This window comes from Petaurus breviceps, unplaced genomic scaffold (assembly GCF_028583685.1).
Source record: "Petaurus breviceps papuanus isolate PSGF00001 unplaced genomic scaffold, PetGlider_PUasm1.0 90775, whole genome shotgun sequence".
Taxonomy (NCBI): Eukaryota; Metazoa; Chordata; class Mammalia; order Diprotodontia; family Petauridae; genus Petaurus; species Petaurus breviceps.
Genome location: NW_027187342.1, coordinates 13,550,070 through 13,576,990, shown reverse-complemented (window position 1 = coordinate 13,576,990; position 26,921 = coordinate 13,550,070). Strand labels below are relative to the sequence as shown.

At 37.1% G+C, this 26,921-nt stretch overlaps 1 protein-coding gene across 4 annotated transcripts in view; it reads right to left on the bottom strand.

Annotated features, from left to right (window-relative positions):
• Positions 1–26,921, bottom strand: part of PUS10 (pseudouridine synthase 10) — a 90,119-nt gene that overhangs the window by 7,769 nt on the left and 55,429 nt on the right. For all 4 annotated transcript variants that reach the window (XM_069069066.1, XM_069069065.1, XM_069069068.1 and 1 more), the window contains exons 7-16: positions 21,769–21,830; positions 20,086–20,131; positions 15,720–15,784; positions 13,971–14,056; positions 12,303–12,428; positions 9,927–9,983; positions 8,615–8,691; positions 8,482–8,537; positions 8,260–8,377; positions 3,283–3,425 (exon numbers count right to left, since the gene is read on the bottom strand). In XM_069069066.1, coding sequence (XP_068925167.1) covers positions 3,283–3,425; positions 8,260–8,377; positions 8,482–8,537; positions 8,615–8,691; positions 9,927–9,983; positions 12,303–12,428; positions 13,971–14,056; positions 15,720–15,784; positions 20,086–20,131; positions 21,769–21,830 — 836 coding nt within the window. The remainder of the gene's footprint in view (positions 1–3,282; positions 3,426–8,259; positions 8,378–8,481; positions 8,538–8,614; positions 8,692–9,926; positions 9,984–12,302; positions 12,429–13,970; positions 14,057–15,719; positions 15,785–20,085; positions 20,132–21,768; positions 21,831–26,921) is intronic.

Sequence of the window (26,921 nt, the reverse complement as noted above, 5' to 3'; positions counted from 1 at the left end):
TATACCTGATTGCATGCCGCCTTGGTGGGGGGGAGGGGAAGAAAATCTGAAACTCAAAGAACTGTAGAACTGAATCTTGTAAACTAAAAGTAAATGAACAAATTAATAAAGACCAAAAAAAAATTTAAAAAAAGGATAAACTGTAAATAAGGCACTAAGTTTAAGGTGGGCTGAGAAAGGCTTCTTGCATTAGTTGAGCCTCTGAGACTTGAAGTTACACCTGAACCTTTCGTACTGTTCTTTGGTCTTTTTCTCTCTGTTACTCCACATGTTATCCGACAGGAGAGGCAGTCCTAGGTGGGCAGCTAGGTGGTACAGTGGATAGAGCACCAGCCCTGGTGTCAGGAGGACCCAAGTTCAAATTTGGCCTTGGACACTTACTAGCTCTGTGATCTTGGTCAAGTCACTTAACCCCGACTGCCTCCCAATAAAGGAATGAATGAATGAGTAGAAAGTGAAAATTATAGAACTAGGGGGAATAAAGATACTGCTGTCTAGTCAAAACACTTCTCAAATATATGGTATGAGGAAAAAGAAAGAAAGCAATAGAGTATATTCATTAAGGGTGTATTCTGGACAAAAATAGAAATCCTTTTCTTCTCCATAAAAACTACAAATTGATCGCATCTAGGGACAGCATTTCACATTTAATGTTCAATTTATAGTAAGCATTTTGGGGTAAAGTACTTTGTGAGCATATAGGAAAGCTGATCACAAAATCATAGAATTAACTCTGAACCAGCTGGGATTTATCAAGCACCAGTCACACCATAATAACTTCATTTCCTTTTCTGGCACTGTTAGTAGATTGGTAGATTGTGGGAATTCTTTAGATGTTTTCAATTGCCTTGCTGAAATCCTGATATACCAAGCCCTCCACGATATCCTTATGGACAAGATGAAAAATTCCAACTAGAGAATATGGGTAGATTTAGACCTAGTTAAATAACCTGATCCAAAGAGGGGTAATTAACAGAATACTGTCAGCCCCAAGGGGTGGTTTTAGTGGTTGCCCTAGGCATCTGTCATTTGCCCATTTCTGTTCAACATATGTATCAATGATTGGAAGGTAGAGGTAGAATGACCTTCCTACCTTTCCAGTCTTCTTTTTTTTACTCCCTTATTCTCCTCTATTACTCTGTAATCCAATGACCTGATCTTCTTGCTGTTCCTCACACAAGACAATCTGTATTCCAACTCTGCATTTTCACTGGCTGACACACATGCCCAGAATGCTTTCCTTCCTCCTGTTTCTCTTGGCTTCCCTTTTCCTTCATCATTTATTCTGATATTTGGAATAATTCATATGTGAATTACACCAAAGTGGATTACGCCAAAGGCTTCCACCATGGACCACTAGAACTTAGAACTCATAGAATATTCAAACTAGAAAGGAATTTAGGAATCTAGTACAAGACCAAGACCATTCTTTGAGGGCCTGGGAATGTGAATATGGTGAAATAGAACAACTAGATCATAAAACTAGAAAATCCTTCATCATGTCCCAAATAGAGGACCCCAGAGGTGGAATCCCAGATAGTATAAAGAGAAATTGCACAGACAGGATCTGGCCCAATATAATGAAGTCCAAGATTTGGGGGCAGAGGATCAAAGTTTGAGGAATACTGACCTAAATGCATCACAGTTACATATTAAGATGCTCCAGTTCTTTGCCCACAAATAGTCTATTAATTTAATACCTTGAACTAAAAACAAGTTTTAGTCTAAAAAAAGTACATGTTTAAAGTAAAGGTTAACTAAGCCTTGATTAACACCCAATATAAAAGTGGTATAGCATTCTTCTCAAACATAAATAACTTATTTTGGGATTTTTATAATTATTAGATATCATTAAATAATAAAAGAATATCAGCTTTCATTTTGAATCTCTTACCTTGTTGAATTCCCAATATAATGTACTTGTATCTCTACTATAGGAAATAGTGTGTGGCTTAAAGAATCAATGTAGTCAAAAATCTTTTTTATAAGGACACATATAAAATATACAGTCCCCCCTGGCTTCCAACTTCAATTGCTAAACACAAAGAAAAATTATAATGCAAAGTAGTATAATTCACTTTGGAGCAAGTTTTTAAAATGCTCAAAGAACCCAAGTATGACAGTGGATTTATAATTCTTTATAGAAAAGGCTTTTTCTGCAACTTAACCAAGGGCTCAACCAATAAACATTTAATATATGATTACTACTGGAGTATGGAGCTAGTTGTTTTAATTATAAGAAACAAATGTAACTTTGAAGATATGAGGACTGGTAACTTTGGTAAAAAGTGGCAATGTAACTAACATGACAAAACAGGAAAATGATAAATGCTGAAGATATGGGAAAATTGGAACACTAATGCATTGCTGGTAGAATAATAAACTGATCCAATCATCCTGGAGAGTAAATTGGAACTATGCCGAAAGGGCTATAAAAATGTGCATACCCTTTGATCCAGCAATACCACCTAAAGAGATCATACAAATGGGGGAAGGTTCCATATGTACAAAAATATTTATAGCAGCTCTTTTTGTGATGGCAAAAAAATTGGAAAGCAAGGGAATGCCCATCAGGTGGGGAATGGCTGAACAAGTTGTGGCATATGAGTGTAATGGAATACTATTGTGCTATAAGAAGTGGCAGGCACACTTCAGAAAAACCTGGAAAGATTTGAATGAACTGATGCTGAGTGTAGTTAGTAGAACCAGGAGAACATTGTACAATAACAGCTCCAGTGTGCAATGACTAACTTTAATAGACTTATTTCTTCTTAGCAATGCAAGGATCCAAGACAACCCCAAAGGACTCATGATGGAAACCACTCTCCACATCCAGAAAAAGAACTATGGAGTCTGAATGCAGACTGAAGCATATTATTTGCTTCTTTTGTTTGTTTCTTCTTTCTTGTGGTTTCTCCCATTGGTTCTAATTCTTCTTTTCAACATGACTAATGTGAAAACAGATTCAATATGAATATATATGTAGAGCCTATATCAAATCATATGCCATCTTGGGGTGGTAGGAGGGAAGAGACAGAGAAAATTTGGAACTCAAAATCTTATGGAAGTGAATGTTGAAAACTAAAAAGAAATAATTTTAAAAAATGACGTGAACATTTGTAGTGAGCCTGGGAAAGATAAGGAGGAAAAAAATATGACTCTTTAACACAATTCTTTCCATAATATTTCCCATCTGAAGTAAACTGTTTTTGTCAGTATAGTACTACTTATACCAATATCATTTTCCTTAGAACATCTGGTATACTGAAAGTGAAAGGATACGTTCCTGCCTGAGTCTTCAAATGGAGACGAAAATGATGTTCATCTATATAATGTGTTTCCATGGTGTGAATGATACGAGCTCTTATAGCTAAAGGTCTTCGGTGAAGAACCCGAAGTGGTGTTTTCTGGTTGATCTGTAAGTCCTGAAGAATTAAATAACAATACAATTATACTGTGCTTTAAGGATTACAAAACACTCCCCGTCACATTAAGGCAGGTAGGTAGTGCAAGTATTATCCCAATTTTACAGATGAGAAAACAAATTATCAGGGGTTAAGTGGTTTGTTCATAATCTCACAACTTTTAAGTGTCTAAGGTCTGACTTGAATCAGTTTCCTAAGCCCTACATTCTATTCCACTAGACTGCCTGCCTCTCAAACACCAAACAAACCATGAGGTTAAGGCTGGCTCCAGGTAAAACCAACAGTTTGAATGTTTGCCTCTTTAGTCCTGCCTTACTGCCCTCCATACCTTACTTTACAAAAAGTATAGGTTCCATTACCCCAAGCAGGGCTTGCTCTCCTTGGACTTAAAACATCCATTAGTGAAGCATGGTCCACCTTCCTATCACTAAAACTTTTCTGGGGCCCCAAACTGATTTCATTGCTCAATCAGCAATTCCTCTGTAACACAAAGGCACTCAGAGATATGTCTATGGTTATACAGCCAGTCAGGGCAGGGGAAGTAATGGGTAGGAGGGTAGTACTTCATGAGTTCTTCCTGACTCCAAGGCCACATTCATTATCCATGATGCTTAAGTTGCCTTTTTGCATTGAAACTTACCTGTCCTAAATTTCATACCCTTAAGGACCTTAAACGTTTCTAAGGTGAAAATTATCTGATGAATGCCACCCTATTTAAAGGAAAACATTCTTTAGAAACAATGTTCTCATTTGTGTGGACTAACCAAAAGTCTAATTCTGATGGTGAACATTTTTGGATATGTAAGTGGGGAGAGAAATGAGGCTCAGACTTTTTAGTAGAAAGGGTATGACAGTACCCTTCAAATCACACTCTGAGGTAGCTATTCCACTTATATGTAGGGCAAGCCTTCTATGAAGTACATTTCAAAACTATGATGCATATATTTCTCTTCTGGATAGATATTTTATTGATCAACATGACAGATTGAATTCAGAGTTCTGTATACTTTCTATGGTCCTAAACAAATCCCTCAATTCATTATTATTTTTTTTTAAAAGCAATCGGGGTTAAGTAACTTGCTCAAGGTTACACAGCCAGTTATTTCTGGGTGTGGTGCTGAGTATCTGAGCCCGGATTTGATCCAGGTCATCCTGACACTGGAGCCGGTGCTCTTACTCGCTGAGCCACCTGGCCGCCCCCAATTCATTATTTCTTTAAAAAAAAAAAAAGAGAGAATACTGTTGTCTGACTAAAGCCTAAAAAAAATTCAATAAATTTTTTACTAATTTAGAAATGAAAAATGGTAACTTTATGGCGATCAAGTAACCTGTGCAAGGTTATGCATAGGATAAGTTAACCTCAGAACAAGGACTGAACTCCAGCAGGTCTCCCGACTTTGATACAGAATGTCTTCCTATCATGTACACTGTCTCCTTGTTAAGAAAATCATTTTCAAATACTTTAGAGGTATTAATTATACACAAGTTATGTAAACTGAAAAGGAATCCCTCATATTGTTTAAGCTGGTATTTTTTGTTATGGGACATTTAGTAGCCTAGTTCAAAGTAGTTATACTTCTTTAAAAAAAATTCAGAATTTTCACTAATTGTGACAAATCTTTCCCTTACTTTAAACTGCTGAGGTTTTCCTACATAGAATAGCAGGAAATGAAGGGTATTACTGATACTAAGAGGTTATGTCTTTGAAAACTGACCTCAAACAGAATCAGAAACAGGGATTCATAACCTTGAACTGTCTATAGTTTCGTGTTGGTATAATTCCTTCTGGAAACAGAATTATGGGTTCAGTAAGTACCTAAGGTCATACTCAGAAAAGAATTCAATCAAGGTATGCCAAATGGCAAAGAAGAACCAGTTCCAACACTACCTGAATACTCTAATACTTGAAGGAAGGCAGCTGCTTCAGAAAGATTAGTCATTTCTGAGGCATTCTGGGATATCTCAATGGAGACTACTATTAAAAAAAAACAACTCTAATATGTTTGATTGGCTATTAGAGATTAAAAAGAAGTATGGCATCAGTCAATGAACAGCAATGATTAAGAACTTATTCTGTGCTGGGTCCTGGGTGGGTGTGCTAGGGATATGAAGACAAAAATTAAAACAGTCCTGGCCCCCACAGAGTGTACATTCTATCAGGACAGATGTATACACACATGCACAAATGTTAGTTTTTGGGGAGATCCCCTAACAGAGGGGATCAGAAATGGTTACATAAAGGAAGTGGCACATGATCTGAATTTTGAAGGAAATAAGGAATACCAAGAGGCAGAAGCAAGGAAGAAGGACATTCTAGACAGGGGGAAGTCAATGGAACAAGAGGGAGAAGACAAAGAATGCTGTATATGAGGAACAGCAAGAACAATTTGGCTGGACCACAATGTTGTGAAGGGGCAGAATATATAAAACTAGAAAACTAAGTTAGCGTCAGGTGGTTAACAGCTTTGAATGCCAAAAAGAGGTCTACATTATATTCTGGGGGCAATGGGAGCCACTGGAGTTCAGGAGAGTGACATGGACAGACCACTGTTTTAGGAAACTCACTTCAGCAGTTGTGTTGAGGATGACCTGGAACAGGGAGACACTTGTGGCAAGGAGTCAAGCCCAGACAATAGGTGATTGTGGGACTGAACAAGAGGGGTAGCTGTGTGAGTGGAGAGAAAGGGGCAGATGCCAGAGACGTCTGCTGTGGAGGGAGAAACGACAAGATATGACAACCGACTGGAGGAGTGAGAGTGGAGTCCAGGATGACACCAAGTTTTAAACCCAGGTGGCAGAAGGGATGCTGTGCCTTCAACAGAAACAGAAAAGTTCAGATAGGGTTAGGGGGTTGGGGTGAATGTGGAGCAGAAGGATTCAGTTTTGGACATGCTGAGTTTGAAATGCCTTTGGTATACTCAGTCTGAAATGTCAAATAGGAAGATGGGAAAAAATGAGGACCTGATACATAGATTTGGGAGTCATTCTGACAGAGATAATTGTCTTTTTTCTTTTATTTTGAGGTAATCAGGCTTAAGTGACTTGCCCAGGGTCACATAGCTATTAAGTGTGTAACTACAGATTTGAACTCAGGTCCCTCCTGACTCCTGGGCTGGTGCTCTATCCACTTCCAACACTTAGCTGCCCCTGATAAGTGTCTTTTGAAAATGTTTGTGTCCATAAAAGTGTTCTTCTCTCTTTATTTCCTGTAACTTGCAAGATTTCTGGAATTTTGTCAAGGTAAATAAATAAACTATTGTGACACCGTCTCCCCCCCCCGCCCCACCACTGTTATTATATCACTGTAATACACATTATAATTTATTTATACCTCTTTTACAATGTTTTTCCTTAGTAGACTGAAGGAAATGACTATTCTTTTCTTTCTTTTTACATCTTGTAAGGAAATATAAAATGAAAAAAGAAACAACAAGTTCCATTTGCATCTGCTCTGAAATTCTGATGCTGTTTCTAGCATTTTATTGCTACAAAAATAGTCCTCTCCAAATTATTTCCCTATTAGTATTATAGAAACAGAACTTCTTTTACTTTCAAACTTTGAAGGTTTTTTTAAAATAAATGTGTATTTTCCCATGATAACCTTCCAGATTTGCAAATCTATGAGGGAATGACATGAGGTTTAGAAATTTATTTGGGAATCTAAAAAATGTCTGTAAATTTTTCTGTCATCCTAAAATTAGAAAATGGCTGTAACATCTAAAAGGTGCCAAAATTACTTTATTTGTCCCTAGAAAGATAAATCTTGTTCCACATTTGAAAGTGATCTTTCCCTTTGCAAAAATTTTTCTATTTCTTTTCCTGCATCTTGACTTTAGGAATTTACAGATGCAGAGGTAGAAAGATCCTCAGAATAATGTTTTCTAATCTTCTTATTATATAGATAAGTCAAGCTCCACCCAGGTTCACACAGGTAACTTAATAAATGTTGTTGTTCAGTCGTTTCAGGTGTGTCTGACTCTGCCTGACCCCATCTGGGGTTTTCCTGGCAAAGATATTGGAGTGGTTTGCCATTTTCTTCTCTACCTCACTTTACAGATGAGGAAACCGAGGCAAAAAGCTTAAGTGACTTACCCAGGGACATACAACTAGTAAGTGTCTGAGGTCAGATTTGCACTCACATAGATGAGTCTTCCTGACTTCAGACCTGGCACTTATCCACTGTACCACCTAGCTGCCCATATAATTAATAAGTAGCAGGGACAAAATTTGAATCCAGGTTGATTCCAAATCTAGTGGTCCTTCTATAGCATGTTCCCTTTGCACTTATAATTTTCTCCTTTGTATCATAATAGCTTATTATCAAACTCTTTAAAGAAAGAGAACAATACCATTTTTTTAATCTTCATATATCTACCACCAATCACAGAGTCTAACAAACAGTAAAAGCTTAATAAATGTTTGTTGAACTTAAGAGAAATTATTTTGCTGGTGTTACTAACTTTCCTTGTTTTCCTTATAAAATCTTGTTTTGTCTGTCTCTTAGTAAGAATATTCAAAGAGGGGGTAGCTAGGTAACGCAGTGAATAGAGCACTGGCCCTGAAGTCAGGAGGACCTGAGTTCAAATCTGGCCTCAGACACTTAACACAAAAACTAGCCGTGTAACCTTGGGCAAGTCACTTAACCCTAATTGCCCTCCAAAAAAAAAAGGAAAAAAAGTATTCAAAGAGAATTAAAAAGAGAAAATTAATTTTCACTGAAAAACCTTCAAGAAACAACTGAATCAGCACTTTTCATGACTAAGTACTCTACAGCAAGACAGAAGGCAATGAACTCTCTTGTGAACCCAAAGGAAAAAAAATCAGAATAAACTACCTTTAAACCATCTAGGAATTCAATGTCCTTCTTCTGTATTGCTTTATCTATCCAGACTAAGGCACTGTAAGTCTTAGTCTTCACTTCTTCACCTTCTTTCATGTGTCCTATTGCTTCTCTAGACAAAATGAACAAAAACACTGTCACCAACATGGAAAGGATAAAATGCAATCCCCCCCAAACTTCTTTCTAAAAAGTATCTACAAAAACTTGACCCCTTACTTGGTAACAAGCTGCAAGTCTCGCACTTGGATTTTGTCCGAAGAGATGTTGATTTTCTGAACAATGGAAGTAGAAAATAATTAGTGAGCGATTCCACTAGAAAGCTCCAGAGACATGTCACTGATGCATTTACCTGCTGAAGTTCTTTAATGTCTTGTGAGGTGAATCGAACTCTCCTAGGATTCACCAGTTCAACTGCAAAGGGCCTTCCTGGCAGCAGAGAAACAACCATGTTGTTGGAGTTAACATACAGATGAAGGCGAGAGGTCATGAGTAGCAAATAAACAGGCCAAGCTCTAGGGGCCCGAGAGCTAGAGACAGAAGCGGGATTAGGGGAAGCAGAAAGAGTGTGGAAAGAATGGAAAGGGTTTGTTTGGTGGTAAAATCCAAGGATTAGTAGTAAGTCAAAAGGATTACTTGTTTCAAGAGCTTTTTGAAGAAGCCTCTGAATAAGAAACAGTGAACTATCCTTAGTTTTTACCACAAGCAACAATGCTCAGCTAACAATGCTTTCAAACCCATACCCATCAAGGAAACATTTTTTTTTTGCCTTTTTTGAGGGCAATTGGGGTTAAGTAACTTGCCCAAGGTTACATGGCTAGTTGTGTGTGTGTGTGTGTGTGTGTGAAGTGTGTGAAGTGTCTGAGACCGGAACCGAACTTGGTTCTCCTCCTGACTCCTTTACTCACTGCGCCACCTAGCCGCCCTCGAAACATCTTTTGAAAAGGCAAAGCTGGGGGCGGCTAGGTGGCGCAGTGAATAGAGCACCGGCCCTGGAGTCAGGAGAACCTGAGTTCAAATGTGACCTCATACACTTAACACAAAAAACTAGCCATGTGACCTTGGGCGAGTCAACCCCAATCGCCCTCCAAAAAGCAAGAAAAAGGCAAAGCTGATTTCAAGAGACTCAGGGTCTGCCATGGGGAGGGTTATGGTAAAACTGATTTTCATCATCTTTTGCTATGCTCTTATGCCCTAATGGAAGCCCAGACAAACGCTTCTGATGTCAGTGGTCCTTTTTGAAAACAAAGGACAAACAACAACAATAAAATGAGAGAAATGAAAAACGGGGGATGTAATATATATACAGATACAATAGTTACTTAGAAGAATTTTTATTTTAGAAAATGTTCTAGTTTTGGTGAAAAGTTTGCTAAATGAAACAAACTGATAGGAAGTATGCCAAATTCTCTAGTACTATGAAATGGTCAAGTAATAAAGATTTACTTGATAGAACTTAAGATTACTGTTAAGAATTTTACAAAAAGTCAAATTAAAAAGATGTTAATTACAACTGGTCTGAAATGATAAAGTTGAGATAATGTAAAAGCTTTAGGTCAGTGGTGGTATTAGATTTAAATAACTATTTCACTTCCATTTGCCAAAAAAAGGCTAACAGTTATCTCTGAGGACTGGCTGAACAGTTGATGATATTCCATTCTTACCGTTTCCTAATGTTCTCACATCCACATCTTCTCTTCCAGATGATGAAAAATTAAAACCTTTAGAAAGGAGAGGTAGAAAACAATTCAGAGATTTCTGATCTTTTATGACTCTGGTTTCCAACCTTATAATATTAATATTAATAATAACTCATAGTTATACATTGGTTTAAGGTTTGTAAAAGCACTTTCCATAAATATTATTCCCATTTTACAGACAGGAAATTTCTCCCTGAAAGAAGTGGGAGAAAAAAACCCATTAACTGGACATGTTTTCTCTCTCTAGTTTTAGTTTAATTGAAAAAGCAGCTTATCATCTTGCTTAATTAGCTTAGAAGTAGGAAAATGAGACAATTACTATCAATAGTGAATAAAATATTTCAGAAAACAGACTAAGACCTAAAAGTCTTAACTCAGAGCCATCTCAAAGATTGGTAGCTCTGATTTCCAGTGTGGCTTTTGGGGACTTTTAACGTTTAAGCTGGAATCAGAGAAAGGAAAAACTCTTTGACCCTGCACCTTGCTCTTTAAGGAGCCAGGTACCTAGGCAATGCTCCACAAAGGAAGGGAAGTAATCAAGAAGGTCAGAAAGACCACTAGACTAGTGCTAGATGTATAGAGCTGGGAGACCTCAGATGATAACTGAATCCATGGGAGCTTATCAAGTCACTGTGTGAAGGTGTGGATAGAAAAGACAAGTGGTTCAGGCCAGAGCCTTGTGACTGGACAACCACGTCAGTGGGTGCGGCATAAACACTGACCTAGCAGACGAGGGTGAAAAAGAATTGCCAGACAGGCAGGAGAAGAACCAAGAGAGAGTAGTGTCACAAAGAGGTAGGGAGGAAAAAGTATCCAGAAGGAAAGGAGTTCAACAGTGTCGAATGCAGAGAGGTCAACAAATATGAAAACTGAGAAAAAAACATCAGATTTGTTAATTAAGAGATCACTGGGAAGAAAGGGGACTTCTGACCAAGATAACTGCCTAGACAGGAGGTAGGCTGCCTGTTCCTCCATACCACCTATTTCTGCAAAAACCTGAATTTCACACCAGACTGAAACACCTGTGGGCAATAATAGGAAGTGATCAAGGAATCCAATGAGCAATTCCAGTTGACTTCTTTTACCCCAGAGATGCATGAAACACTAACAAGAAGCTCTGGGGCAACTAGGAGAGGGGAAACCTGCCCGCAAAACAAGCACCAGCACAGGGAATTATGTGGAACATTTAGGAAGACCAGACACAGGCTAGAACGAGAAGTGACCTACAAGATTTTGTGTCTGGAAACTGCTGGGTTCCTCCTAGAAGACCCAAGAGAGAACCAAAACCCCTGGGGGCAGAAATGCTGGCAACTGGAAGTTGGCAGCTGTTACTAGCTGAGGCTAGGGCACCCCAGTCAAGGGGTGCACTGGTCTCAGATACCAGGAAGGGCCTCGAACATCCAATAATCAGAACCTCCAAGATCCAAGGGGACCTGGGAGATAGTAGTCAGTGAAGGAACCCAGATTACCCACACACTGCTTCTCTAAAAATCTCACTGTTATCAGACAGTGAGATGGAATTTGCCAAAGTCCATTGTCTCAAACCTCCCTAGGCTGGTTCTACTCACACTTCTGCAGACAGATGACTATCTAGCGTTCTCTATGATCTCAGAGAAGAAACACCTAACAACTACTGCAAAATAACTCAATTCTTATAATTAACAACTTTTAATACCTCAAGTTTGTCCTTAAGTCTGACACAATCCTTCTAGCAACACCCTAAATCCATTTTCTCTTATTCTTGATCTAGTGAGAGTAAAAAAAGATCGATCTGATACACAGTAATTACAAAGACTTTTTTCCCTTTCACCCCAGGCATCTGTAGAGCAAGTGGGACTTTCTATGTTAACAGACTTAGAGCTTTGCTAGATTACACCTGAACTAGCTCTGCAAGAAGCATTTGTACTAAATTACAGTCCTATAGAACTTCTAGAAGTTATTTTTAAAATGAAACAAAATCTTGCTTCAAATTAGAAATGGAAGCTATTTTTAACTCCTCCCATGTAAAAGACAAGAGAAGAGAGTGCTCCAAAGTCAACACTTATTGAGTTCGCTTAAAAAGTATAATTTTTTTAAATTCCCACAAGAAAGCTCACATCCACAACTAGATGAGATACTTCCATATATCTATGTATGCATCACAGAATCAAAGCATTCATCTACTGGAAGGAACCTCAGAGGCCATAGTTAAAATTAATTTTACAAATAAATAAACTGAGGTCCAGAGGGGTTATGTAATTTATTAGGACTTGAACCCAGGATCTAAGATTCCCAAAGTAGTTCAGTCATTATTTTAGCTTATATAAATACAGTTTAAATTAGGAAAATCAGAACACTCACTCTCAGCTTTAAATACTGTCAAAAGCTGATTGGAAATCAATTCTTCCACTGATGACTCCAGTTTTCTTTCTCCATCAATTATCCAGGGAGTTTGTGGTAAATTTCTGGAGTATTTATTATATCTTCCTGCCAAACAAAAACAAGTGAAAAATGCTTATAAAAACAATGGAATAAAATGGATATTTAATGAGCATCTATTATGTTCAAGGTACTGTATTAGGAATACAAAAAGGTATAATGTAGCATGCAGTAAAGAAATTTACAATCTAGATTTATAGACAAAGTTGTAAACATGTAAGAAAATGAAGATTCAAAGACAATTTTCCTTTTTTATTTTCTGTAGTCTTCTGCCTTGATCCAAGCCAAGAGGAACCCTTAAGAAAAAGCATCTGTTCTGTGAAACTTGGATTCAGTCAAAAGACTGCAACAAAGGAACTAGAAGGCCACAGGTTCCCCACTCCTGATCTAAGTTCTTTACAATACAACCACCCTAAAATTTAAGTAGGCAGCTAGGTGGAGAAGCGGATAAATAGGTGGGCCTGACTCATCTCCAAGAGTTCAAATTTGACCTCAGACACTTGCTAGCTGTGTGACCCTAGGCAAGTCACTTAACCCTCTTTGTCTCAGTTTCCTCATCTATAAAATGAGCTGGAGAAGGAAATGGCAAAAAGAATAAGAATCATCATACCACTCTTCAGCTCAAAAGCTCTCTTAATGGCTCACCCTGAGATCTAGAGAGGTTAATTGACCTTCCCAAGGTAACCTGGACAGGGAGAAATGGGAAGATCTCCACAGGTGTGTTCATCTGTTTAGACCTGTTTCTTCAACTACACTGAAGCTGCCCGAGTGTTGTCAAAGCCTCACAGCTCAATGTCTTATCTGAACTATAAATATCTGTCAACTGGATGGACTGAGATACAATTTAACAACATCAAGGCCCCCAAAGCAATCATCTGCCCTATTCCTTGATCAATATCTTCAGTGTAACTCTTTGTGGCAGTATGGCATTATAGAAGGCCCTAAAAAAGAGGGTAAGTTTTTTTGTTGGCCTTAATTTAAAAAACAAAAGCAAAACTAACAGGAACATGACACAGATTTAGATGAATAAGCAAATAGAAAAGGACTGAAATGCAGATACCAGCAACTTTCTTTATCAAAAAAGAAAAGGAAGAAAAGAAAGGTCTAATAATATTTTTTCCCCCCTTGGTATTAACACTTTTATTTTCCTAGACTTCAGGAACTAATCAGATCACCAGAAAATTTTTCTGGAAGAAGCTGAACTACTTGCCATTCTAGAGTTAATAAAATATGAGAAAAATGTCTAACTTCTAACTGCTCTCCTGCATTCTTTCTCCTGTCTAGTTTTATGTTGTTCTAAGTATCTAACATTAGACCTTCATTTGGCCATCACAGGTACTATCACTCTACTAATTCATGTCACTTGAGAAAATTGACCTAAATTAGTTTGTTTCAAAAAATGCACAGAATATAAACTTACCTTTTAAAAGTTCAACTATACTATCATTTCTAATTTTCTGACAATGATTTAAAAAGCTGTTCAGAATCTGGCAATAGCAAAAATAACAAAACCTGAGGACTCAGGAGGCAGTTCGGTTTTCTGCAAAGGACAGAAACTTAATGTAAATATATTTTATATCAAATACTCACCAGCTACAAAGACTGCACCATGAGCACATTCAATCTCAACAGCAGAGCAAAAAACCTTTGGTGAATTTGGGGGACAAGGAAACTTTCTGAAAAATAAATGAATAAAAGAAAAAACTGGCTCAATCACACAACCAAGATTAATTAGAGTATTTTCTGAGATATGTTTTGAAGTTGTATGAGCAAAAGGTAATTTTCATCATGTGAGGACGCTGCCTTACTAGGCCGAGAAGACTAGGTCTGTAAAGATATAACTTCTCTTAAGTTAATGGAGTTCAAAGTAAAGCTGCAGACTCTCAGGATCACATGTCTGCTCTGTGAGCTGCCAAAGAGCCTGCCTTACCTAGCTCTTGAACTAATGGTTACAACAGATGACACTGTGACTGGAGAGGAAGTGAGGCAAGAGTTTTCTGCCCCTATTCTCTTCCTTTCCTCCTCAGCCCAAGACCCAAGGACTAGTCCCAGTGACATAAATGATTCAATTTGGATAAAAAGTGGGGGAGGCTGTTCTCTTTGCTGGTTCTCTCTTTAGGCTCAGAAACCTCAGACACCAGTTAGAACTGTGAAGGACTTGGGAGAGAACAATACTCTATCTTCCCCTTACCATTCCAAGGAGTACATTTAAAAGAAAAGCCATCAATAAAACCAGATCTTACCCAGAGATAATGACTGTAAAATGCTTAGCACAGTGTCTTACAAACAGTACCTGCTGCATAAATGCTTATTCCCTCCTCCTTCCCCTCCCTTATCCCACAGAGTCCCATATATTGAATAGTATTTGCATCCTCATATAGTTTGAAAAGGATCATACCACTTCCCAAGCTGATTTAATTAGCAAATACTTAGGCTCTGAGAAACTATAGCTCACACAGATGAACTGTCATCAAGTTTTTAAGTGGAATAAAAATACCCATTTATAAGAAATTTCCCTAGACTCTGAAATATAATTATTCTGAAAAAATCTTTACTTTCTGTTTTCATAATTTTAACTGTTTGCAGTCTTACAGAAATAAAATTTTCTGGAAAGATCACTACGATGATAATTTAATTTTAAAAGAAAATTCATGCAGTAAAAAATACTGTAAGACTTTTACTGAACCAGATTTTAGCAATTAAGGAAGATCATGAGATTCCCATTGCTTTTGTTTTCCTACTAAAAAGCTGGACAACAGTAGAAAATGAAGATCAATTGTGGTATCATGGAAAGAGAAAAATGCAAGTTAGGAGATCTGGGTTCTGGTAATATAGGTACCACTAACTGTGTAGTAGAGAGGGCACAGACTTAAAGTCAGAAGGAGCTGGGTTCAAATCCTGCCTCAGACACTATTAGCTATATGACTGGGAGAGTCACTTAACCTGAGTCTTATTTTCCTTACCAGTAAAAAAAGGAGTTAAACTAGATGGCCTCTAAGGAACCTTACAACTCTAATCCTGTGATTCATTTTTAGATTGCTAAAATCAGCACTGGATCAGGAAAGACCAGAATTCAAATCCTACCTCAATGACCTGCACAAGTCACTCCTCCCCAACCTATCTCTGCTTCAATGTCCTAACTGAAGGAGAGGGCTGGAGTTAATGGTCCCTTCCAGCTCGAAGCCTATGGATCTTATTGTCCTGGCCCTGCCACAAATTAGCTATCTTTATCTTGGGAAAGTAACTTCATTTTCTCTTTTGAAAAATGGAAAAGTTGGACCAGATGGCCTCTTCAGCTCTAATAAACTATTTCCTCTAGGATTCTATACTTATACATACTTGCGGAAATCTTCTTCTTTTATTTTGTCCAAAGCTTTCACAACTGCCATTCTAGTGAATACAGACTACAGAGGAAAATGAAAATAAGAGAAATGAAAATAGAGGCAAAATAAAGTATGACTGGAGAAATCATGTACATTTATATCACATAAAGGGTGAATATCTGCAAATTTTAACAAATGTATGAATATTAAAGCAAGTATGCAAACAATGCAGCTCTAAACTCCTACCACCTTTCATGAATGGAATACTTTTTCCCTTACGTGACAGATTTCTCATCTAACCAGATCCTTTACTTAAATTAAGAATCTGCTGAAGTACCTATCAGTAAGTAATCTTTTCCCTAGACCAACTCTGGTACCATACCTATTTGGAGAGCTGATTTCTTGGTTCAGGAGAAGTAGGTGGATATACATTACAGGTAAATGGACTATACAGTGGTATAAACCCACCACCACCATTATGGTACAAGTGGGTAAAGCAGTCACAGACAAACTAAGCAAATCAATAGAAAATCCAATTGTACTGCACAAAATAGTAACTGTAATACATGCTCCCCCTTCTCTTCTAAAGTTCTATTAATGCCCTTTGTTTTTATATCACATTTATTTCCCCTCTCTTACTCCTCAATTAAGGGACCAAAGAAATATAAATAAAGAACAAGAGTTCAGCAAAACTTCTGACTTGGTTTGAAATCATGTACAATATCTCACACTTGTAGTCTTTTGTCTAACTAACAAAGGAGCCTGAATTCTTCCATGTACCTTCTCTGGGACCAATCTTGGTCATTATAATTATATAGCATTCAATTTCATTACTCTTTTTCATTATATGGTTACCATCAATCTGTATAATTTTGTTGGTTATACATCAGTTCATGGTAAGTCATCCCACATTTCTCTAATGTGGGATTTTTTTGTTCCTTATATTGCAATATTACTCCATTGCATTCATTTACCACTATTTAGACAAGTCCACATTGTTTCTAATTCTTTGTTACCACAAAAAACCGCTGCTATGAATAGTTGGTATATCTCATTTTTATCTCACTGAGGTATGTGCTTAGTGGTATGATTTCTTGGTCTAAATGTATAGACTTCACGAGTTGGTTTGATTTGCATTTGTCTGATTTAAGGCAGTCATTCATACAACTGTAATTAATTTGTGACCTTTAAGGATTGTTTGTTTATATCCTTTGATTACTTATCTATTGGGAATGGCTCTTGATATTTCATATTTGCATTAATTTTTTTATGTCTTAAATACCAGATGTGTTATAACAGCGATATTAAATAAAAACATTTTCCCCTCAATAGTTGCCCTTCTTATCCTAGCTGCACAGATTGTGCAAAAATTTTTGTTTCAATGTAATAAAAACCTGTCAGTGTTCAACCTTTTGTGATTTCTCCTATCTCATGCTTGATTAAACATTTCTTCTTTTATCAGTTGTAAATTTACTTCTAACTTTTATTTTTATTTAATTTTTTTAAGTTAGGTTTGTCCATTCATTTATAACATTTTGCATTATATGGTCTAAGCTGCTGGTCAAAATTTGTATTTTTTTGTTGAATTGCTTTCTGGTTTTCCCAACAGTTCTTATCCAACATGGAGTTTATGTTCTCTGGGAAGGGAATAAGCATTTATCAGGGGCCTATTATATATCAGGTACTGTGCTAAGTACTTTTACAAATATTATCTCATTTGATTTTCAAGTTATTGAATACTGGCTTACTGAGTTTGACTGTTTTGTGCCCTAGTCTGTTCCATTGCTCTACTTTTCTATTTCTTTAACCAACCTCAAATATTTTGTTTCCTTGTTTTTTTTTTTTGATGGCTTCTCTGTGTTTTGCCTTCTAGCTTCTGATCTTACTATTTAAAAATAGTAAAATGTTTTGTGATTTTTTATCTTGCTACTTTAATGAAGCTATTGTCACAATTATTTTGGAGACTCTTTGGGGTTTTATAAGTAAACCATACCATTTGCAAACAGAGCATTAATTCATCTCCTCTTTACTGACATGTCTGCTTTTAATTTGCCTTTTGCTTACAACATTTCTAGAACTATGACAACAGAATGTTTTGATAATGTTTTATTTTTGTATTTACAAGGAAAGTTTTTGGGGTTTCTCCATTGTAAATAATGCCAGTTTTCTTTTGAGATATATACTTTTAATCATTGCAGAAAAACTGCCCTGCGAGGCCTATGATTTTTAGAGCCATTAGCACAAGTGATTGTTGTATTTTGTCAGATTTTTTCTTGGCATTTATTGATAAAAATCATGTAATTTTTGGTTTTGTTTTTAATATTAAGAAAAAAGTTAACACGATTCACAGTGAAACTTCCCTGCACTTCTAATTTGATTATAGTGAATATGACCAAGAAAGCCTAGAAGATTCTGAGTTTGAATGCTGTCTCAGAGTTACTAGTGACCTTAAGCTAAGCAATAGCTCCCTGACTCAGTTTCCTGATCTGATCCCATGAGGGATCAGAGGAGGCTTCGGTTGAAGCCAAATATCTGTTTGGAGGTTGCTGTTTTTTGAGAAAATGTACCAGAATCTATTAATTGATGAAGTACTTCTATGTCAAACTAATAATTCAAAGACACAAAATGGCAGCTAGATGCACAAAATAGATGTTACATTTAATATATTTATTCTGCCCCTTAAATTACAAAAGTAAACATTTGGCAAAATTTTTAATCTAATCATGTTTTCCCCTTTACATTCTATAAGCTTCAATATTTTAGGTTTATAAAATACACAGATTGGCCTTTATTAGGGATTAAGGTCACATTTAGCTTTAACTCCATGATCCTAAAACTACACAATTATTCATAAATTAAAAGGCCAATAGGTGCTAGACTCATATTGTGCATGTAACAGTAAAGAGAACTTGGAAGTAATTGAAAATGTAAGTAACTGGTACATGTAAAGCTGCTATAGATGGTTTCACTGTAGAATGTTCCTGTGAACTGACTATACTTGCAAATTAAGGTAGTAAAAACAAGAGATAATATAAATCTATACAAATTATTTTTTTAAGTGCAGTCATAATAAGACTCTTATCAACTCAGGATTTCACTAGGTGAAATAATCTAATTTTGGATCCAATTAAAAATTATAAACTTCTAGAAAATGGGCATTACACAAGACTTTGAAATGTGGTTGTTACACTGATCCAGGACATTCCTAGGTGATAAAACCTTTGGATTAGAGTCAAACTTTATTTCCCATAATGGGTAAAAGAAGCATTACTGAAATTATGATACTAATTTTAACATTAGTTAACAACTCAAAAAGTGTCATAAATATAAGCATGTATATATTCTACAACTTTCTAGCTAGAGGCAAGGATGAAAAAAACAAAAATAAGAAATGGAAATAAATGTTTCAAAAATATATTTTAATCACCTAACAAAGTCCTATTCTTTAGAATGAAAGTGATGCAGAACTCTCCTAGAACATGCAAGCTCTATTAGGTACTAGCAAGCTAGAAAGGCTTTGAGTATTGGCCCAGGAATATGTCAATGGATAAGCCTAGTTAAGTTTGGACAAACTAATCATTCAAAGGCTGGCTATCGGCAATGTTTTTCTGGACATGGGAACCCACGGAGATCAAGCTCTAGGAGAGTGGTGTCAATTTCAAATAGAAAAAAGGACCACTAAACCATCCATAATGATCCCTGTGGACCACATACTGATATTATCTGAGTTCTACTGAACTTTTATTTATTTTGTTAAATATTTCCCAATTATATTTTAATGTGCTTCAAACTGAACTCAGGAAGGTTGCAGGCCTCATGGACCTCACACATATGATGCCTCTGTTCTAAGGCATTGAGGGATTATGTTCTGTATCAGGGGAGAGGATACCCACAGGAGGAAAATCACATATCCTTGAAGCACTGGAGTATGATGAAGCAATTCAGACAGACAGACATAGACACACACTAACTTGTCTCGCAACTCTGAATATGTGATATAAATATTATCCCCATTTGAAAGATATGGAAATTGAATCTCAGGGAATTTAAGTGACTTGCACAGGGAAATACAGAGATTCAAACCTGAGTTTACAGCAGTGAAACTCTGAGATCAGATCTTTATAAATGGTACATAGCATAATGAAAGATGCCAGCTATGAGACCATGGCCAAGTCACTTAAGCTCCATGACTTTCACTTTGTTTTCTCTAACAGAAGGATAATATCTGGTGAATGTGCTTCAAAGGCTATTTTAAGGCCCAGATAAGATAATAAATGTAAAGTGCTTTGCAACCTTTAAAATACTATATAAATAACCTATATTATTGGCAAACTTTAAGTTCATACAAAACCCACCCAAGAGTAAGAAGAGAAAATTTTTACCTGTTTATTTTTGGCTGGCTTGAAACAATCTGGGCATGAAGTGCTCCTAAAACAAAATGAAATTAATTTCAAGCATTACTGACTGTACTTCTGGATAATAAAAATCAAGTATATTTTACATATAATTTGGCTGCTGACTTCAGAATATTAGGAGGAAGCAAATACTATAATGACAATGAAAACAGTTCACCTTTATCTACATTATCCTCATTTACGGCATAGCACTTTCAAGTTCACATACTTCTTTCGTCAAAGTCCTGTGCAGTAAGTAAAGTAAGCATTATCGCCCTCATTTTACAGTTGAGGAAAATGAAGGTGAGGGAGACTACAAGCTTGCCTGTGCTCACAAAGCTGTTAAGTGAGAGCTAAGATTTTAAACCAGATTGTTCCAATTTAAAGTCCAGGATTTTTCCACTGAGTGCCATGCTTCTCCTAACCAGTTTTATCAGTTCTCCCTGGTCCACACAGTAGGAAGGTTAAACTTTACATTTAAATTCATAAAAGTATAATAAGTATATGAATATGAGAAGGCAGCATGGTCCAGTTGTAGGGAAGAGCACTGCACTAGCAGTTAGAAGTGAGGAAGGTGCTATTATTATCCCTGTTTTAGAGATGAGGAAATTGAGGTAAAGCAAGGTTAAGTGACTGGCCTAGAATCACCGTAGCATATGTCTATGTAAGATCTGAACTCAGATCTTCCGGTTTCTCAGCAGAGCACTCTCTCTATTCTGCCACCTAACTACACTAGAAGTTAGAAGATCTGGGTTCCAGTCCTGGCTTTCCCCATTTACTAGTCGTATGATCTAAGGTAAGTTACAACCTTTTTGATTTTTTTTTTAAATCTATAAAGTGGAGGTAACATTTGTACCTTGCCTCGCTAGGTGGGACAGTGGACATATGGCATTGGCCCTGGAGTCAGAGAGCCCCGAGTTCCATCAGACATCAGACGTTTATTAGCTGTGTGACCCTGAGCAGGCCACCAATTCTTGGCTTCGATCTCCTTATCTGTAAAGTAAGGATTATAATGCCACCTAGCTTCCAGGGTTATTAGTGAGGATAAACTGATACAACATGTGTAAAGCATTTTCCAGACTTTGCACAGCTGTTTGTATCTTGTCTCCCCCATTAGAGACTGTGAGCTCACTGAGAGCGGGGGTTTCTTTTTGTCCTTCTTTGTATTCCCAGAGCTTAACCTGGGTATGCCTGGCACACAGTAGGTGCTTAATAAAGGTTTAATTAGTGTCATGGATTGGGCCTAGGGAAACAGCACTGGACTGATAAAATAATTTATCTCTTATGAATTTGAGATTTACCATTTTGTAAGATGAAGGCGGTAGGAATCTTTTTAAGAAATAAAAATAAAATCTTTGAGCTGAAAGGCCCTTTGTAAACATAAGGTAAGACCACAGGATTTTAAATTTGTAAAGGACCTTTGATGTTCTCTTATGTTATTAAAAAAAACCCGACAGTTTGCAGTAGGTGGCTAAAAAAATATCTTCTAAGATTATCTATGATTATTACCTGTGAAATTAAAATGTGAACTGGTTTAATGTTTGAGTAAAATTAGAGAAATGCAGGAAAAGGAAAGAAATGAGCCATTAAATTTATCTTCATGAAAACTAAAGAACATGAACATTGTTATACAATTATAAAGATTACTATCATGTTTACATAGCAACTTACAGGAAGTGGCAATCCTCATCTGTTTCAGGGTGAGCAAAGATCACACTTACTTCAAACAAGCTCTAAATCATAAAAATAGTTTTGAAATTAGCAAAGGGAAACTAACATCTCAAAACTTGTGAATGAAAATATGAAATAAACTCTCAAAGACTGGCTCACAAAAAAAAGTTTAAAAAAACTGGAAATGATACTATAATCGACTTGCATAGAGGCCAGTTTTTCAAGACACTGCCTAAAAAAAAAATCTTGCTAAAACTTATAGAGACCAGTGCACCCTGACAAAATTAAAGACCTGGGTTTGTATTATATAACATAGTTTTTGTTGTACATACATATGAGACATATGTGAAAAATGGGATGGAAATTTGGAAGAAATGATACAGTGAAAATAAGTTTATAAGGTTTGTGCCTTTCAGCCTTAACATTACATCTATCTAATGTTTTAATCTAGTACTCAACTGGGGGGGGGAGGGAAGGGAGAGGGGGAGGGAAAGAGGGAAAGAGAGGGAGAGGAAGAGGGAGGGAGGGAGAGAAGGAGAGAGAGAGAGAGAGGGAGAGGGCGAGCACTACTTGGCCCAATAGAGCTGGGCCTAGAATTCTGAAGACATAAGTTCAAATATGCACTCAAGACACTTACTAGCTATGTAACCCTGGGCAAGTCATTTAACCTTTGTTTAACTCAGTTTCCTCAACTGTAAAATGGGGGTAATAATAGTACCTACCACCCAGGGTTACTATAAGGATCAAGTAAGCTAATATTTGTAAAACACTTAGCCCAGTGCCTGGCACATAGTAGATGCTACATAAAAGCTATTGTTAGGATTATTATTTTAACCAGGTAAGATAAGAGTGAGATTAAAGTACCAATTCATCCCACCCTCTCCTCTATGTTTGTATAGATGTCTACTTTTGCACCCTAATTGTGTGAGATAATTTTCCTTAAATTTCCTTTCCCTTCCCTCCAGCATATTCTTTTCCACTCTTTCCATTTTTCTGTTAAGATCAAGACATTAACAAAACCACTCAAGTCTTGTCTACAGATGCCCTCTATGCCCTAAAACAGAGCTCAAAGAGGACACATGTATCATCTCTCTATATTAGAATGTTAACAGTTTATCTTATCTTTTAGTTCTTTATCATTGTTCATTCATGTTTCCCATTTTATGTTTTTCTTAACTTCAGTGAATGAATTTCAGTGCTTCAATCCAGCTCCATTTTTTTTTAAGATCAGGAATGCTTACAAGTCTTATTTCATTAAAGATCCATTCCTCTCCCCCCATCATATTTTGCTCAGTAAGTTATCCTTTGCCTTCTGAAATACTGCATTCCAAGTACTTGACTAGAATCTATAGTAGTGGCTGCTAAACTACATGTGATCCCGACTGTGGCTCCTTGGTACCTGAATTATTTCATTTAGGGTGCATTTTTCCTTTGATCTGGAAGCTTTGAAGCTTGACTATTATGCCCTGGGAGTTTTAATTTGGGAGTTTGTTTCAGGAGGTGACTGATGGATTCTTTCTATTTCCACTTTGCCCTTTGGTCCTAAGAGATCTAGGTATTTTGATGATTTCTTGAAAAACGATGTCTAAGGTCTTTCTGTGTTCATGCGTTTCAGGTAGTCCAATGATTCTTAAGTCATCTCTCCTTGATCAGTATGCCAGGTTAGTTGTTTTTCCTATGAAATATTTCAATTTTCTTCTATTTTTTTTCTAGTCTTTTGACTTTGTTTCAGTATTTCTTGTTGCCTCATGACATCACTGGCTTCTATTTGATCCTAAAATAGGAGTTTGTTGCTTGGGTACATTTTTTTATCTCTTGGGTTAAGCTGTTAATTCACTTTCTAATTCTTTCTTCCACAATTCATTTCTTTCCCAATTTTTTCCTCAAGTGCTCTCATTTCATTTATGAAAACATTTTTAAACACTTGCTTCAACTCTTTGAGGAATTCTAATTGAGTTTTTGCTCAAGCTGTTTTTTCTGAGGCTTTGATTGCTGAAGTAGGCCAGGGACCTGCAAGCTTTCAGTGTTCCCAAAGTGGTCTGATCGGGGGCAAAGTCCGATTACTGCCCCTCTGAATGGGCTCTGCAAGTTCCTGACCTGGGTCTGGGTAAGAATAAACAATAAAAAGATGATGGACTACGCTTCTATAAGCCACTAGGTAGTTCTGCTGGTTCAGTGACAGGACTGTTAGGTCCCCTTTGGTGTGGGATTCTTGCCCCACTTACTCTCCTGCAGACTAGGCTAGATGCTAGAAATGACAACCCACCTTGCTTCTAGGGGTTGAGCCAAACCACTGCTGCTTGCTTCTGAACTTCCTCCTCCAGCACACTGCACAGGGCATCCTTACCCTTGTGCATGGGTCCCCTTCTCAGGCTAGCCTGGATCACTCAGAACTGGGTAATAGGCCACAAAGCTGCCAGTTTGCATCTGTCTGTATCACAGTGCCCCAGGATGGGTCTGGAATCTCCTGTTGCCCTGGTATACAGCCTCTTCCTGGGGGCTAGATTACTCTTCATGTGGCACGCTCCTGCTATGACCTAGTAACTGACACTTGCAGATCTCTCTACCTCCCCCTATGCCAAGCTGGTTCAGCAAAGGACTCAAAGACTTTCTGGATTTCCCCACAGAGATTTGGTCTCATGCATTTTCTAGATCTATTTGGAGGAGTTGTGGAAGGGAGCATGGCTGCATTACTTCCCACTACTCTGTTGTCTTGGCTCTACCCCAAAATTTATTGTTAAAAAAATTTTGCATTCTTTACATTCATTACTGGATCATAAGATTACAAACTATGGACTGCTGAAATCTCAAGAATAACTCTTCTATTAGGTCAGTCTCTGTGACATCTCCCTTCTATCAATTAACAAAGAAATGTCTTATATCAAGAAAAATATCAATCCATGTGAATGTGTAAATAATGTTTTTCTTATCTCTTTTTTTTTTCCACTTCAACAAGTAAAGTTGTCAGTGAATCAAAACTGACATGCACTGAAGCAATAATTTTTTGGGGGTCTGACCTGGGATACTTAAGATACTCATAGTATGGAACTCCCTCAGCTGATACAGACTGACAACTCATCTATATCTTACAGTCTTAGAGAGTTCCTCGGGGGCACGGAGAAATTGTATGACTTAAGTAATCTGTGTTAAGAGACAAAAGAGGAATTCAGGACTCTGACTCCAAGGCCAACTGTCCATCCATTATGCCACACTGCTATTTTCATACTGGAGTACTGGTTTTCAGTCAGAGTTCCAGTCCTAGAGCAAGTACTTACTGGGTGTGTAACTCTGGGGAAGTGTAGGTATCTCAGTGTCCTCAGGTTTAAAATTGTGTTAATATTTGTACTACCTCATTCATAGGATTATTGAGAAAATACTATTTAAAACAACTATATAAACATAAATTGTCATTTCATCTCATTTCTTCATTTATCAGTGTTCAGTTACAATGTAGTGGAATTATAATCGATTAACTACATTATTTTTCCACTATAGTCCTACTCTGAGACCTCAGCCTGAGAGGAGGTATTAGATTATAATAAATCTCTTTTTCTTTTCTAATCTTTGAACGGGAGCAAGTAATGCCACTTAATGAGTACTGACTACAGAGACTGATTCAATCAGTAGTTATTTATTAAATAGGCAGTGAGCTATGTTAAGAGTCCTAATTGTTCGGTCTAATAAAATGTGAAAGAAAAATGACAATATATTACAAATGATAATTTAACATATGGAAACTCTTTTCCACCTTCTATTAACATTCTTGCTACTGTTAATGAGTTCGCTGGGTCTACAAAGTTAAATGTACTACATTTAAAGTTAGGTAGTAAAAAGAATAATACTTGGGGCGGCTAGGTGACCCAGTAAATAGAGTACGGGCCCTGGAATAAGGAGGACCTGAGTTCAAATCTGATCTCAACACACTTAACACTTACTAGATGTGTGACCTTGGGAAAGTCACTTAACCCCAATTGCCCTGCCTTGCCCCCTCCCCCCCCACAAAAAATGAAAATAATAATACTGACTGAATGTGTTACTGACTTGGTTCTAAATTCTGAAAACATATAAAGGCAATGAACTTGGGAGAAAAAAACTATATCAGAAATTCAAATAAATGGTGAGAGTTTAGATAAGCCCCGATTATAATACAAGAGAATGCTTGTGTAGGAAATATGAACACTGAATCTAAAAGTTGGGAAACTTTCAATAGTAAGTGTAATAGGGCAAAATTCACTTCTGCAAGGGTGACATTGCTAGGTTGTATTAACAAGTGATAAAACCAGCTAGTTTCTCCCCTATTGTTTGTTGAGGTAGGGAAATCAAGATTTCCTACTAGTGTGTGAGCTTGTGTGCTCTATAGTATGGTTCTTAAACTTGGGTTATCTATGAACTTAATTTTTAAAAAATATTTTGGCAATTATACTTCTATATTACTGGTTTCTTCTGCAATCCTATATATTTTGTATTTTGAAATACTATTCTAAGAAGGGGTCTACAGGTTTTTACCAGACTGCTCAAGGGGTCCATGACACTAAAAATGTTAGACCCCTTGCCCTTCACCAGGCCTGCACAACATTTGGCCTGCGCCACATGCAGCCTACAAAAGGACTTGATGTAAAACAGGTCTGCACAACATACAACCTGAGAGCTGCTCGGCGAGCTGCCAGCAGCCCATGGGCCATATGTTGTGTGGGCTTGCTCTATACTAAAGTTAGCTTCAAAGTTACTTAGTATAGAACCATTACACTAGTACTCATAATTCCACAAACAGATATATCATGGATCAGATCACAGACCGACCAATAAAAGTCGGGGCAAACCTATAACATTTTCCCAACACTAATTGTATAAGGCAGCTAGATGGCACAAAGCATAGAGTAATGAATCTGAACCTGGGATAGCTAAGTTAAAATTGAGTCTCAGACACTTACTAAATATATGACTCTAGTTAAGTTACTTAACTGTCTGCCTCAGTTTCCTCATTGGCAAAATGGAAGTTGTTGTGAGGATGAAACGAGATCATCTCTGTAAAGTGCTTTGCAAACCTCGAAACACCACACCAATGCCAGCACACAGAAACTGCTGCTGTCATCCTCCTCTTACGAATTCTATTGAATTTTCTTGGTCCCCAGATATGTGTCACATCACAACAG